Source organism: Marmota monax, unplaced genomic scaffold (genome assembly GCF_021218885.2).
Source record: "Marmota monax isolate L192 unplaced genomic scaffold, Marmota_monax_Labrador192_F-V1.1 WCK01_AAM20220418_F8-fsc00034, whole genome shotgun sequence".
Lineage (NCBI taxonomy): Eukaryota > Metazoa > Chordata > Mammalia > Rodentia > Sciuridae > Marmota > Marmota monax.
Genome location: NW_026693934.1, coordinates 2,829,284 through 2,845,403, shown reverse-complemented (window position 1 = coordinate 2,845,403; position 16,120 = coordinate 2,829,284). Strand labels below are relative to the sequence as shown.

General features: G+C 31.8%; 1 protein-coding gene across 1 annotated transcript in view; it reads right to left on the bottom strand.

Moving 5' to 3' along the window:
• Window positions 1-16,120, bottom strand: part of Lrp1b (LDL receptor related protein 1B) — a 1,856,415-nt gene that overhangs the window by 656,324 nt on the left and 1,183,971 nt on the right. Inside the window, exons 24-25 of the mRNA XM_058585368.1 lie at window positions 7,491-7,688; window positions 5,704-5,908 (exon numbers count right to left, since the gene is read on the bottom strand). Of these exons, the coding sequence (XP_058441351.1) occupies window positions 5,704-5,908; window positions 7,491-7,688 (403 nt within the window). The remainder of the gene's footprint in view (window positions 1-5,703; window positions 5,909-7,490; window positions 7,689-16,120) is intronic.

Genomic DNA, 16,120 nt, shown 5'->3' with positions numbered 1-16,120 from the left:
TTTAAATACAAAGTGCAACAAAGGTTAATCAGTGTAAGACTGATAGGCTCTTCAATTAAGTAGTTAAAATGTCTTTCTTGAAATCAATGAAAGTGAAATGGTCTCACTATAAATGTAATTTTGGATGCACGTATCTTTCATTGTCATCAGATCATTATTTGTCAGCTTTTCTTTAAAATAGCTTCAGGAAATATAATTTAAAATAGAAATAAACACCAACATAGCATCAATCAAATTCATGGTGAGAACTTGATCAACAAAATTAAGTGGAGAGGCCTGTGAGTTTAAAAAAGGAAAAATAATCCCTGAAAACAAGTTTAGTGAATTTTGAGAGTCATAGGTAGCCTCAGAGTAGTTGTGGAAGTGCCATACCAGATTTGGGTAAGACCAGTTCTCACACTCTACAAGATAACATGAGACTCCTGAAGTATCTTTTCCCTGTATAATAAAAGAGGAATTATTGTCTCCCTCTTTCTATTCAGTGAAGCCTCAGTTGAAAGTTCAATTCATGTGTCAGTAGCCCTGAAATTCTGCATTTTATATACTTAGCTTTCTCAGAAATAGGCATGTGGTGTTTAAAACATATTTTTTTTCCAGTGGGGAGAAGAATATGGCTTGTGACACTTTGCAGCATTCTATACCTAAGTGAGCCCTTCATTTTTTCACTAAACATTCTGGAGTTAGTAGGCTTCTTCTATAGTGATTACGATGGTACTAATCTGTGAACAATTTGGGTAGGAAACTTTCAACACTTTATATAAAATAACATGTTCTAGAATTAGTTAGGCTAAAATATTCTTGATTTTGTCACAAGTCAGTGCATACAACCAATCTTAAGGATTGAATTCAAGGATCATTGTTTCCTAAAATTCTAGGCACTTTTTGGTAACCTATACAATGAATTATTTTAACAAAATCATTATTTGCTATTTCTTTCTTATTATATGGTTAAAATATATTAGCATTTCAATAAGTGCATTATTTCCTTAAATATACAAAGACTGAATATCTCTTTGAACAGGACATATTGAAATGTTCAGCCACAATGGCTTTTTAAAAAGAAACTATAGTCCCAGGATTCTGCAGTTTCTGCAATCATGGGCTACTCTGTGTTTGGATAAAATTGACTCAATGGACCATGAACAACTTGTACCATTATAGGCATGAAAAGGACATTATCATCTAGCAGGTCAAGCTGCAGAAGGTTAAAAGAAATGATCTTTGCAAAAGCAAAGAAATATTTATCTATAATCTTTGGGTCATCTAAAACCAACAATGGGTAGAAACTAGTTTTTTATAGAATATTCCCAGATAAAATTAAAATGTTATTTAGATATCTCACTAATCTTCAATGACTAATTCTACTTTAACCAGAGAAACTGTAATAGCAGAACCCATAACTGAAAACGAAATACTTGTAATACAGCAGGAAGATGCCAGGCAGTACCAGAGAATAAAGGGAATGAAAGTTCAAGAACTGACCTGAGTACCCTGCTGGTGCCTGCTACTCCCTAATAATAGCTTCATGTTTAAAAAGGATTCCTGTACTCTTTCAGGTCACCTTAGCAATAAGTGCAATATCTTACAACGGAATGAAAGAAAACTGCCTCTTTCCTAAGAGTCCCAATTTACCATCTTAGAACGGCTTGTCACTTGAGACACTGAGTCAAAATCTAAAACACTGGAGGAATGTGGCATGAAGGCAATATGCTCTATCACATAGAAGGAAGGCCAGTGGATTTGATACTAAGGAAGCAAAGTAGTTGATTGAAAATACTTCTTAAAGCTACAACAATGCTTTAAGGTGTTCACATAAACTTCATATCTTAATCATGTCAATATTGTATAAAATAATTTTGTTAAAAAGTGTCACAGAGCTCTTGATTGCTGTAGCAACTTCACATGAACTTCACATGGGGCTCATGTTATTCTCTCTCTCTCTCTCTCTCTCTCTCTCTCTCTCTCTCTCTTTTCTCCCATGCTAAGGGAGCAAAGTGGCTAGCTGCAAACCTTTCTTTTCCTTTGTCATGGTAAACAGTTTATAGAATTTCCCATTAGCTGTCTTATACTGTACACTTTGTTCTTTAAAGTATATTTTTGAGTTCCTGTAAGTTATACATAAACAAAGTCCATACATGTGCATGTATTCATTTGTTTAAGAATCATTTATTGAGCACCATTATATATGCCAAGAGCTATGGTGGATTTCATAGACTTGGAAATAATTTCTCTCTTCATGAGAAAAGCTTATAATTTAGTAGGAAAAAATGATAGTATTTACACAAATTATACTTCTCAAAAATTATCCAGTACATTTCTCCTAAAATACAAACTTTCAAAAATAAGTTTAAATGCCTTTTTGGAGCTCCTATCAATGCTGATTCACAGCTTCCTTATATATTTCATGAATAACTTGAGAAAAAAAGGGAAAATCATACTCTTCTATTTTGCATAGCATGAAGGAAGTAACTGAATTTTAAGTAAAATGATTTTTCATTGTTCTTTTTCTTGTGCTTAGTTTGACTTTGCTGTTAGTGTGTATCTATGTTTGTGTGTTTGTATATGCATGGGTTCTTATTGTTCCTATGTTCCCAGTCTACCTTTTAAAAGGCTCAATGTTTAAAATAATTTGAGAATGTTTTACTGAAATATCTAATAAACCAGAAACTATTGTAACAGTGCACTAATTTTGTAAATGTAATTGCTACAATGATGCTTTGAGGTGTTCACCTAAACTTCATATCTTAATCATGTCAATATTGTACAAAACAATTTTAATAGTAAAAATCCTATCTAATCATGACAGCCAAATCTGTCAACCTTTCAATTAATTCTAAGACTAGAATGGTTTAGTACTGTCACCTGAACTTTGGTCATGTATCTCAGAAACAATTTTGTAAGTGTTATTTCCTTACTCTGCTTTTTAAAATTACTTTATTACCATTGTAATTATCTTAAATAATATCACAATTTCATAGCAACAGCTGGTGAGGGAAAGCACCATCTCTCTCAGGACCATCATCAAGTTTTCCCTCTTCACTGGCTAGCTCAGTTTCAGCTAGCTCTCTCCTCTGAGAGTGCAAAAGAATCTGGAGATCCCTTAATATCATGGAAATAGTGTTTGGTAATTTCATTTAAGTAGCAGGTTGTGTGTCCATTTTGTTTCCAAGCTATTTTTTTTTCTATCAGGTTGGATATTCTCAGATAAACTAAGTCAAACAAGTTTATCCTAAGCATTATTAATACAATGCTATAGAAAATGAAGTATCACTCAAATCTCCTGGATTTGTTTTTGTTTGTTTGTTTGGTTGGTTGATTTTTGGCCATACCATTTACAAAACTTTCATAAACCTGTAATTTTTTTCTTTTTTTCTGTCTGTACCATTTTAATTTGAGAAGTAGTCACATTTTACATTCTGTTTGGGCATATGTGCTAGAACTACATCTTTCTCCAAATGTCACTTTTTTATTGTATAGAATATTTATCATGCACATACTATGTGGTAAGTGGAATGTGGTGGCACATACAACCTGTAAATAATGCTACTCTGGAGGCTGAGACAGGAGGGTCAGAAGTAATTTGAGGCCTGCCTTACTAATTTAGTGAGACCCTGTCCCCCCTGCAAAAATAAATAAACAAAAGGGCTGGTGATGTAGCTCAGTGGTCACTTACTTAGCATGTGTAAGACCCTGTGTTCAATCATTAGTACCAACAAAAAAAAAAAAAAAAAAAAAAGAAAAGAAAAAAAGCTAAAAGTACATATCCTCAGGTTAACCTGAGGATAAAACTATTAAACATGAGAACCCTCTGTGGGTAGTAAAGGATCAGGACCAACAGTCTACTTTTATCTTGGGGATAGACTGTTGAAACATAATGGCACTTCTCTAAACTTAAAGGTCTTTTCAGGTGAACTGTTGTAACAGCAGGTCGTGAGTGAAATGGGTGAAGGTAGATTGGGTAAACTAGAGAAAACACCTTGGGCCTAAAAGAAACCTCCATTTCTCAGTTCAACATTGCCAGATCTCCCTAGTTTCTAAAGAAGCTAGAAAATCAGGGATTTTTGTAAAATCTTTCAACATTTTAAATGTTGGCAACTGATTCAAAGAAATTTCAAACACCGTGGAAAGTAAACATCCCAGTGAGGGTTACCAACTTGGAATACCCTCTCTAGAGAAGCTGTTTCGCCCCTTTAGTTTCTGCTTGAGTTGAGAAAAGGAAAATAAACTTCCCCATCTATTAGTTTCTGAATCTTGGGCAGAGACCAAAGCAAAATCCAGAGTATGACCAGGATGCTTACTTAAACACAGGGAAACTCTTTTCTGTATCTCACTAAACTCCCTCTTGACTCACTCTGCTCTCTCATTGATACTTCCTCGACTTCATATTGCTTAAAGGTAGAGAGAAAAAAAGTAATATTTTTTTTTCTAATACTCTTTGTACTTGACAATAGCCTAGGATTTGCAAACTAATTACTAGAGAAACAAATAACAGAAACTACAACATCCTCCCATATTAGTTAAAAATTATTTGCCTTAATCTCTTCAAAAACAAACTAATGAAGATGATAATATCCTTAATTTACCCAAGAGAAAATTGGAATCTAAGGGAAGATAATACAAATTATTTTCCCAGAAAATAAGTGACTGAGTAGGAATAGGAACTCACATCTTCTAATTTGAATCTGTTCCTTCAAAAAAAGACCAATCAAGGGAACTGTGGGCAAATATCCTGCAATATGCAACATTTAACCTTTGTTTTCCAGAATCATGTATTTTGTCTTTCAAACTAACCAAAAGTCAGCATTACACTGCTGGACTCCTTCAAGCTTAGTTTAATTTTCCTTTAAACTGACTCCAAGAACATACAAAATAAATAAAGGGTGAGGGGTTAACATCTGTGACAATTTAGAACAAAGACTAGCCCTGTGGTTTTCAACCATTAGAAACAATTACAGCATCTCTTTGGCAGGGGCAAAGAGAAATTCATTAAATTACTGCTTTGAAAAAGAGTTGCAATAGCTTGCAATAGGGCCTAATGCCCATATTTTGAATAAAGACATGTTCAGCTTCTAAAAGTAACTATGTAAAGAATCCTTTAACCAAACTGTGGTAATAAACTTAAGTTTGTTGTTATATTGTATATACAAATATATACATAAACTCAAAGTTATACACACATACATATGTATGCATAAAATAAGTATTTTAACTAATAAATTATGAATAAATGAATTCAAAATTAAAATGAAAGTATATATATGTGTATGCATATATAAATGTGAACATATATACATATGTATATATAGTTCCAGTACCCCAAAATTATATAACTATACATAATTGTAATAATATATAAAATGTGTAAAATATTTGTTATATATAATATGTAAAATATGTGATATATATATATGATATATATATATGATATATATATATATATATATGATATAAAAAGCATATATATATGCTTTTTTTGTGGGGGGAGATATTGGAGATTGAAGCCAGGGTTATATTACCACTGAGCCAGTGATTACCCAGTGATTTTTCTTATTTATTTTGAGACAGAGTCTTCCTAAGTTTCTGAGGCTGGTTTTGATTTGTGATCCTCCTGACACAGTGTCCCAAATCACAGGAACATAGGCAGCCAGCAATGCGAGATTATGTTTTTGCCAAAGTGAATCTCTAAAAGTCAAACTTCTTTACCCATATCTTGGGTCCAAAGCAATGGCCCTAGGGTGCTCCATGGCTCCTGCTATTAGTGTAGTTCTGAGGGAACCATCCAGTTTGGCCACTTCGATTTGATCCAGATTGCTGTCTATCCAGTATATGTTGCCTGCTATCCAGTCAACAGTCAGGCCTTCTGGGGTAGCTAGGCCATGCTCCACAACCACCTCTATTGCAGTGACACCTGAAAAGGAAAGGAAAGCAACCGTAGATCCTTTCAAGGAATGTGTAAAGAACAAAGGAAAATGTCTACCTGAGCTCCACAGTACAAAGTACTGAAACATTATTTCACCTTTGAGAGAGATTGCAAAATTTTACTTGGCACAAAGGAAATTAAGGATCCCCAAACTTAGAATTACTGATCTTCCTCACCAGAGATATTTAATCCTATCAACACCAGTGCAAATGGGATTTTTAAACAACTGTGAGGCTAATAACAATTGGTTGCAAAACTGTTATTTTTTTTGTTTCTACCTTTGTAGGAAGAACAAGGGATTATGGAAACAATAAAATAGCTCTTTAGAATTAGTGCAATTTAATTCAAATGCTGATCTTCAAGAGTAGAGTAAAATAAAGAGAAAAAGTCTACCTGAGGCAACATACATCAAAGCTAATAAACCTCCATACTTTTTCTCTTTTTGGAAACATGACAATAACAGAGCTATTACTGTACTTAACTTAATAAAGATAAGCCCAAATCACATACTCCTCCCCAGGGTACAAGACCTTAAGAATATAACAAGGATACAGTAAGAGAAAAAGCACCATTGTACAATGAAATAAAAATAAACAATTTAGTAATGTCTACAAATATTTGTATTTATCTAGTACTTAATTTTTTTTACAAAATTTTTTAAGATTTCATTTTGCAACCTTTTCTTTTCTTTTTTTTTTTTTTTCTTTTTTTGCTGTGCTGGGGGATTGAACCCAGGGCCTTGTGCATGCCAGACAAGCACTGTACCAACTGAGCTGTATCCCCAGCTCAAGATTTCATTTTATAAGCACTTTCCTAATTGAATAACATTGGCGTTTATGATATTACTAGGAATTTTTGTTAGATATTTTAACAGTGTTTTTTTTAAAACTTTTAACCAACTAATTCCATGGATTTAAATTCAACATTTTAAATCAAATTGTGGTAATATGACATACAGCACAAATTCACACATCATAATTAAATTGTTTAAATATTGGTATTTCTCAAAATTGCAAAGACAATTTAGGAAAAAATTAACAATTTGATGAAAATACTGTGCCATTGGAATGCTAATTTTCAGAGAAATATTGTATATATTTATCTCAAAACCTTGCTACTTAAGAAAGATCTAATTAAGACAAAAGGGCTAAATCAAACTATAGCAAAAATATTTAGCTCACGTTAGTGGATTTTTGTAATAACGTTTTCATTATTCTTTGAATTATGTTGAAAGATAGTGACAAAATAAGAAACAAATTATACTACTTACAGAAAAGTTTGACTGCTAGTATGTAGAAGTCACCCCTACCTGCATGATAAATAAATATATTCACCATAAATCTATGGGGAGTCCACACTGATAATAAGGTGAGCAGCGGGGCCAGTCCTATCCCCCAAAATTTCTTCACACCTGTGCCTGACCTCCGTGATTTAACATATGTAGATAGGGATATAAATGTCCAAAGTCAAAAATGAACCAAAATTCTTTTTGACAACAATATAGTTTTTTTTTTAATTTTTTTCACTTAAAAAGTAACTTAAACATTAAATAACATGTTAGCATATTTACCTCCACTCTCTGAAAGCTTGCCCCGGTATATCCTGTCTTCCACAACATCTGTCCAATAAAGTAAACTTTGATTGAAGTGAAAATCAAGTGCTATGGTGTTTCTCAATCCAGGAACTAGTAGACTATAGTCTCTTTTATGAAGATCAATTCTTCGAATTTCATGGCGAATAGAAAAGATGATGAATGCTTCAAAAGGATCTGAAATTAAATTTATTTTTAATAGGCTTAAGAAAATATTTATATACTTCAAGTAAATGAAATAAAATGTCTGAGGTAAAAATCCATTCATTTTAAAGTACAATTGATTTTATACTTCTCTATCTCTTAAGAAGCAATTTCTTTCATTCTAACATTAAAAAGAAATTAGAAAACCTTGGGTATATACATATTCATTAAAATAAATGAATCAAAAGGATGCATATTCATTAACATGCTTTTATTTATTGAATTTGTATACCTAATTCTGATGAAAAAAATACCAGAATAATTTAAACAAAAGACAAAATGGAAGATATTCTGTTTTCTTAGATTTTTTTCACCAAAGCTCAGATACAACACAATATAGATTGAGAAGAACTGACTAAAACTAACTCTGTCATTCATAGCTAATCACATACCTACAGATCTACTAAGGGGAAAAGTTAAAAAAAAAAACAGATTTTTATGAAGAGAGTTACATAATTAAAGTGCTTTCCACAGGAAGGAAGAAAGAAGCTTACTATATACTTCCCCATTAGGTTTTCAGCCACAATCAGGCCTGAATCAGGAAAATGGGAACAACCTTTGAAAACAAATTTGAGGTTACTTTTTTAGTTACCTAAAAGAAAAAAAATGGATCGATATCTAGAAGTTACTAAAATTATAATTTAAAAATGTGTCAAGCCTTATAGTAATCATTGTGAGACCTACTAATAATGAACTAGGCTTAAATTCTATAAGATGAAAACACATTTTGAGAAAGGGACATCTGCTCTCAAATATTTCCTGTTTCCATGTCAGTGCCACTTTTTAAAATATTTTCCTTTAGGAAAATTAATATTCTTCCCAAGTCTAAACAAGTCCTTTGAATGTGGACTGCTGTAATCATCGCTCCCCATAGAAATGTGATTGGCTGGAGGTATGGAAACTTCCAGAGAACTTTTCAAGCTGAGAGAGTCTTTTCATACAGATCTCTATGCTTCATGCTGCTAGTGCTTATGTCCTTGAGATGAAAAATTATAGAAGAGAAAAGAACCATAAAGAATGAACCAGAAAAGACCTGGAGAGAGACCATTTCCTATGGAAATCCAAATATGTAGTTCAAATTGTCTTTCAGGCTAGTTCCTCTCTACAAAGCCCCTGTGTGTTTCCTATGCTTTGAATATGTAAGCCAATGTACTTAGTCATTTATTCACTTAATTTCAAACGGTTTTCTGTCAACTGTAACCAGGTTTATTTTCTTATTAATCTCATTTCCTTAGAGTAGTCTTTCCTGATTAGGTGCCTAATAAATGCTCATGATAGATAGTTTATACATCATCATAGCCCATTTATTCTCTTTGAAGTATATTTTAAAATCAGTACATACTTGTTTATCATCTCTCTTCTTTACAAGACAATAAAACAGGGATGATACTTTGTCTGTTTTGTTCGTTATTACATCCCAAACACCTAACCAAGGGAGAAAACATTCATACCAGTTCTTACATTCAGGAGAGTGCTAATCAAAGATCTCAGACCTTGATATGGAGGAGTCACCTGACAATTTTTCACTGGAGTTGAACCTGCTTTCGGAAGCCCTATCATGTTCAGCAGGGCCACCTCCTTGACCTCCAGCTGACTGCAGGGTATAAACAATTCCAGCCAAGAACAGAAAAACTGTTCAGAAGACTTGCAGACCTATTAGCAAAAACTATGTGTCCTATTGTGACCACTGAGGTATTGAGGACGTGTGATGCATAGTGTTATGCCCTTCACTGCACAATGTTGCTATGATGATAGCCAACTGACACAGTGGAAACTGAGCATGCAAATGAGGGCATCCTGTCCTATCCAACTGAAATAGAGCCAAGAAGTCCACAAGTCAAAATCATTCACATTCCAGATGAAGGTTTCACACCCTGCCCAGCCAGGCCAGTAATAGCATGCTGTGGGTTGATAAAAGCTGAATGTACCCAGTAACTGATGATGAAACAGCCTATATGAAATTAAAACTGCATGTTTAGTAGATGCTATCACCCATACAAATACTCAAAAAAATTAAAATCCAGATTTCAGACTTTTAAAAATGGAAGAAATATTTATATCAGATGAGCAGTTTCATAAAAGAAAGAATACCTAATTTTAGTGTAGGAGCCCTTGTTTGATTTTTAACAATGGGTATAAACTGCTGTTTGTCTTTGTAAAAGTCTTTATCTGTTGAGGACTTAAATGTTTTTACCTGTAAAATGGAATTAATAGTAACTTCTTTTCAATCTAAATTGAACTGTAATCAGAATGCAACTAAATGATTATGACTATTTACTTTATAAGCTGAAAATAATCACAGAAAATATAAATGTAAACTATTATATAATCCAAAATAACAGAATTGGAATAAAAAAAACCTTAAGCCTTAGGTTTGCTCCCAACTATCATTTAAATTTGACAAATTCCCTCTAAACACTGATTATCAGTATTTTTTAAACTTTTATAAAATGTGCAACCTATTGTTACCATGAAAATTGCTGACAAAAGAGTGAACACTAACACAATCTTAATAAAGTCTTCATAATTATTATGAATATTTAATCCAGACATCACTCATAGGTGAAATGTTCCACAACAGAAAATGTTGAAATGATGAAACAAGAAGAAGTCAGATATTTCTGAGCATGTACTGAAACTAGTGACATTTTAATTCTGAAGAGATTCTTCATCTTTTGGTTTATAGTTTGCCCTTAGTCAGTAGTAAATTATAGATTCAGAAGCTTCTTGTCAGAGAAATTTACACTTAATTCATGTTAAAGGATACATAGTTTTAAAATGCTTCATTAATGATATCATACCTTGTCCTTAGGAAATTACATTACAAGACTATATACATTTTTAAAAAGAAAGGGGGTGGGGAATGCTCCATCTTTCCTAACCTCCTTAAGACATCTGTTGCCAAAATGTTACAGTATTAAAGGAAGCCTGGTGAGGATGCTGAGATTGTGGAAGGTTCTGAGAGAGGATGCCAGTAGTTCTACATATTAAAAAGTGACAGTGGAGCACAATTTTCAGAGAAGGTGGCTCACCCTTAGGGGTAAACTCCAGAATCCCTTGATTAAAAAACTGAAAAGAAGTAACAGCCTGGTCTCGGGATCTTCTCTGAGTCCACCTACTATGAAGACCAAGAAAGAGGGTCTAAATGAAGAAACAAACACTCACGCAACATTAGTGAAAGAAAACAAAAGGCTACGTACTATATTATTCCTTTTATTTAATATGCTGGCAAAGTAAAAGCAATAGAAATTACAAACAGATAAGTAGATGATAGTAGAAAGAGGGGCAGAGTGAAGGGCATGATTATGAAGGAGCATCTCTATTTTGATTATGGCGGTGATTCTGTGAATATGTGCATTAGTCATAACTATAAGCCAAAAAGGGTGGATTTTAACTTCTACAAATTAATGGTAAATATCTCCTCACTAAAACTAATAGAAAAGAAAACCTAGACAAAAACTATGAAAGAGAGAGAGAAAAAAAAAACAGGACAAAAGAAATCAATTATTGATATACTGATACCACTTATGATTGCTAAATAAAATTTCTATTTTACACATTATCAAACATAATCTAACAGCAAAGGAAGAAAATAGTGATTATGGTTAAATGAGGCTATTTTGCAATGACAAAAATATTTCAATAATCAGAAGTCTATTAATGATTGTTCAGTCTAGTAGATCAAAAAAAATAGTTTATCATCCCAATTTATAAAATAAATACAATAGATTTCAAAATCCATTCTGGATGATAACTTTAAAAATAAAATGTATGAATTCTTCTTTAAAAGTATTTGTATTATACATGCATAAATATGTGTGCATAATCTATTAATAATCTAAAAATCAGGATCACATTCAAAAAGGAATCAGTGGAAGAAAGAAGATAGGTCAGGGACACTAACATTATCCTTTCACATTGTTCTGAAAGTTCTAGTTGATAGAGAAAGGGGAAAACAAAAAAGAATCACATAATGGAAATGAGGAGCTCAAATTCATTTGCCTACCTAAAGGCAAAGACAGGAAATATAGGAAAAATCAAAAAATATATAAAAGGTACATAAGGAATTTTAAGACACTAATGAGAGGAATAATAATTTCAATGTATATTAAAGCACATAGGTATCACTAGAAAAAAATTAACCTCCCAAAGGTTTTGCTTCTGCCAGTATTAATTTATATATAAATTTACTGTAGTACTAAAAAACTTGCCATACTTTAAAGTAATACTCTAAAGAACATCACTAAGAAAATTCTAAGAGAAATATATAATTGCTATTAGCTCTAAAATGTAATACAATATATTATTATTATTTTTATAAATCCTTTGGTACTGATGTGCAGCTGATTAATTGGCTTAGGAGTATGCAATTTTAAGGGACCTACAGAAAAAATAATAACTCAAAATATTTTTCTGACTCAATACAGAAAAATTTTCAAGTGGCTTAAACTACTGATATAATAAATGAAATAAAATTTTAGAAATAAGAATAGCTGAATTATTTTCAAAACTATAGGATAAGAAAAGACTTACTGAATTTGACACAACCTTAAGAATAAAATAATGTTTAATATACATTAACAAAATTGTAGCATAAAAATAATGAAAAATCAAAAAAAAATATGACAAGGAAAAATATCTGAACTATAAGTAATAAATTATTTAATATAAAGCATTCTAGTGAATAATGGGAAATATTTATTAAAAGTATAATTTATAAAAAAATAAAGTATAAACAACCTTTTTTTTTTTCCCTATTGCTGGAAATTAAATCTAGAGGATCACACATGCTAGGCAAGGACTCTACCACTGAACTGTATCCCCACTTCTTGAATAACTATTAAATTTTAACAAGTTTTCAATTTAAATGAGAAGTGAATTTTTTTAAAAATGGTAAATGTTTGGAAAGATACTGTACTGATTAGAGTGTGGAGAAGAGACACACTGATATATTGATAATGAAAGTATACACTATTCTAATTCATATGGTGAGCTGCTGGAAAATATCCATCAAAAGCTTAAGACCGAGTCAATTTGTAAGAAATTGTTCTAAAGCAATGGTTGTAAATGTGAAGAATTGCAGAGGAGCAAGGAAATGCTTTGCAATAGTATTTACAGTATCAAAAGCTAAAAACAGGAAAAATTTTCATCAACCTATGACTAGATAAATAGAAGTTGGTACAGGCACATAATATTATAGGGCCACAATAATGAATGTAGTTGATGCACTGTATTAAAATGGAATAATGTATAATATTTTGTAATTTAAAAACAGCAAGATGAAGAATGTGTAACAACTATGTTATAACAGCAAAAAAATAAATGAAATGTATGTAAGAAAAGTCATTAAGAAATATATAAAAAGTGCATAAGGAATTTTAAGACACTAATGAGAGGAATAACAATTTCTATGAATGGAAAAGCACATAGGAATAATTAGAAAAAAATTAACCTCCCAAAGATTTTGCTTCTGCCAGAATTAATTTATACCTAAATTTATTGTAGGACTAAAAAACTTACCTATGCCATACTTTAAAATAATACATAATAATTCTTTAAAAAAATCACTAGGAACATTCTAGGAGAGACATATAATAGATATTAGTAAGTTTAAAAATAAGAAAGATTTTCCAGACCTGCATAAAGATAAATCATGGAGTATTTCTGGAAGGATTAAAGAAGGAACATTGCTATATCTGCCATGAAAACTAATGGCTGGGGTACAAAACAGGAAAGAAAATTAATTTTCACTTTATTCTTAAGAAGTTAATTTTTTTTTTTTTTTTTAGTGCTGGGCATTGAACTCATGATAGAAAACTGAATTTTCTCTACCAGTAAGTTATACCTCCAAACCCCAAATTAAACTTCAAGAATAAAATCTCAAACAAGCAATAGAAGAAATTATCCTTTCCACCTTTTTAAAAACACTCATAAATAAAACAAGAATTCTTCGGACATGACATGTATGCTAAGCAAGGTAATTCAGTATGATAAGTACTGCAAAACATGTTTTTCCCTTCAGGAAAGCTCATATTTTTATTGTAGTAATACTTAAGAGCTCATTTACTGCTGTTACTTTTATGCTCTATTTGAGAAAGTATTGTACTAAAAATTACTGACTTCTGTTCAAACTCATGTACACAGAAACATTAATAGAAATTCTACAATAGAAGACACAGATTGCTGCAAATACAGGGAAGGAAATAAAACTGTATCCTGCTGTAATGATTTGTAAAATAAATATGTGTGTGTGTGTGTGTGTGTGGTGTGTGCGCGCACGCACAAGCATTTGCTTTAAAATTTTATGCATGAAGAGCCTTGGTTTCCTCATGAATCAAAATTAACATTAGCCAGTATAGACTTCATAGCACATCGCCTCTGTGGAAAGAAAGTTTACTCTCACATTATAAGAACAATAACTCAACAATAAGATAAAACTCCTGAAATGGTGTGTGAGTGATAATATAAGCAGACAATACATAAGGCAAACTCTAAGAATTAAATGGAGAGAAATTGTAAGCCTATTATTATATTGTATAATTTTAACTCACAATCTTATAGAGTACATACAAGAAATCAAAATAAAGATAATTGGAATAACAAAATAAACAAAAAACTCAGCCCACAAGAAAATATATTGAAATCTACATCATCAAAATAGGAGGCACATTCTCTTTAAGCACAAAACATTTTTAAAAATGGGCATGTTCCAGTCCACCGTCTCAAGAGAAAGCAAATAATTAATTTAATAACAAATACACGCTTTTCGTACAATTATATTAAAAGTTTGTAACAATAACTGTCATCTCCCTATACTCTTTAAAACTAAAAATAATCACTAAAAATTTTTTTGAATAATGTGACCTCAAATAGAAATATGAGACATTTAGTAGCAGGCAAACTGAAGACCTCAAAAACCTACAGGATTCAAAAATAAAGAGAAACAGCACCAAATGTATGTATCAGAAAGCGTGAACAATTAAAAATAACAAGATAGGCAGCTTCTGAGTGGTTTAATAAGAATCCAAAAATCTTTCTTTCCTAATAACAAGAAAGGACCAAAGCTTTGCAAAAATTCATGAGAAGCTTTTTTTTTTCAAAATAAACCACAGAATGTATATATGAAGAGCCAAATGTGCGGGGTTTTAACAAGTATTTATCCTATCACTTTCTTCCCAGCTTAAAGATAATCTTAAATGACTCAGAAATCATCAGAGGGGGCAGCAGTTTGGAGTCACCCTAAAATCCAATTCTCAGAAATTGTTCAATGGGAAGGGAAATTTTCTTTTTTAAAAAAAAATGGTTCTGGGATAACTGAATATTCACATACAAACAAATGGTAGAGCAACTAATCTCATAACTCAAAAACAAAATCAAAATGTATCATAAAATGTAATAGCCACAACGATACAACTATTAGAATACATAGAAATATTTTGTGATCTTCAATTAGAAACTATGCATTAGCTATAAAGCATAAGCAATAAAGGAGAAAGTAAACTGCCATCAAAATCTAAAACTTTTGTGTTTAAAAGGAAGAATTTAGAGGGTAAAAGTAAAACCAAGAGATGGGGAAAAATATTTCCAAAATATATATCTGACTAGGGAGTTGTATCATGAATTCATAGGAACAATTTTGATTCAATAATGAAGTACAAATTACCCAATTTAAAAGATCTGAATGGACATTTCTCCCTGAACAATACAGAACTGACCAATAAGCAGTCGAAAAAAAATGTGCACAGCAAGATTAGTTATCAGTCAAATCTACATTAAAAGTACAATGAAATACCACTTCATACCTAATGATGACTCTAATCACAAAGAAAGATGATAACAACTGATGGCAAGTACTTGTGGAGAAATTGGAACTCTCAAACAATGCTGGCAGAATTTGAAATAATGCAGACACTTTGCAAAGCATTTTGGCTGTTTTTCAGAATGTTAAATATTACCATATTTAGTTCCTGTATGATCTAGCAATTTCAATTCTAGTTATAACCCAAGAGAATTGAAAATGCATGTTGACACAAAACCTTGTACATGAATATTCATAGCAACATTATCATAATAACTCAAAATGGAAATAATCCATAAGCCCATCAACTGATGAATGGATAAACAAAATGTTGCATATCCATATAACAGATACACTACTTATCAATAAAAGAAATGAGGTAGTGATATATACTGAAAACAATGAAAATAATATGTCAAATGAAAGAAACCAGTCATAAAAGAACATATACATATTGTATGGTTCTACTTCTGCAAAATGCCAGAATTGACAAATCTACAGAAGCAGAAAATAGATTAGTGGTTGCCAGGGCCGAAGGTAGGTATTGATGGGGGTGATTGCTAATAGACATGAGGTTTGGTTTGGAGTTGATTAAAGTATTCTAATA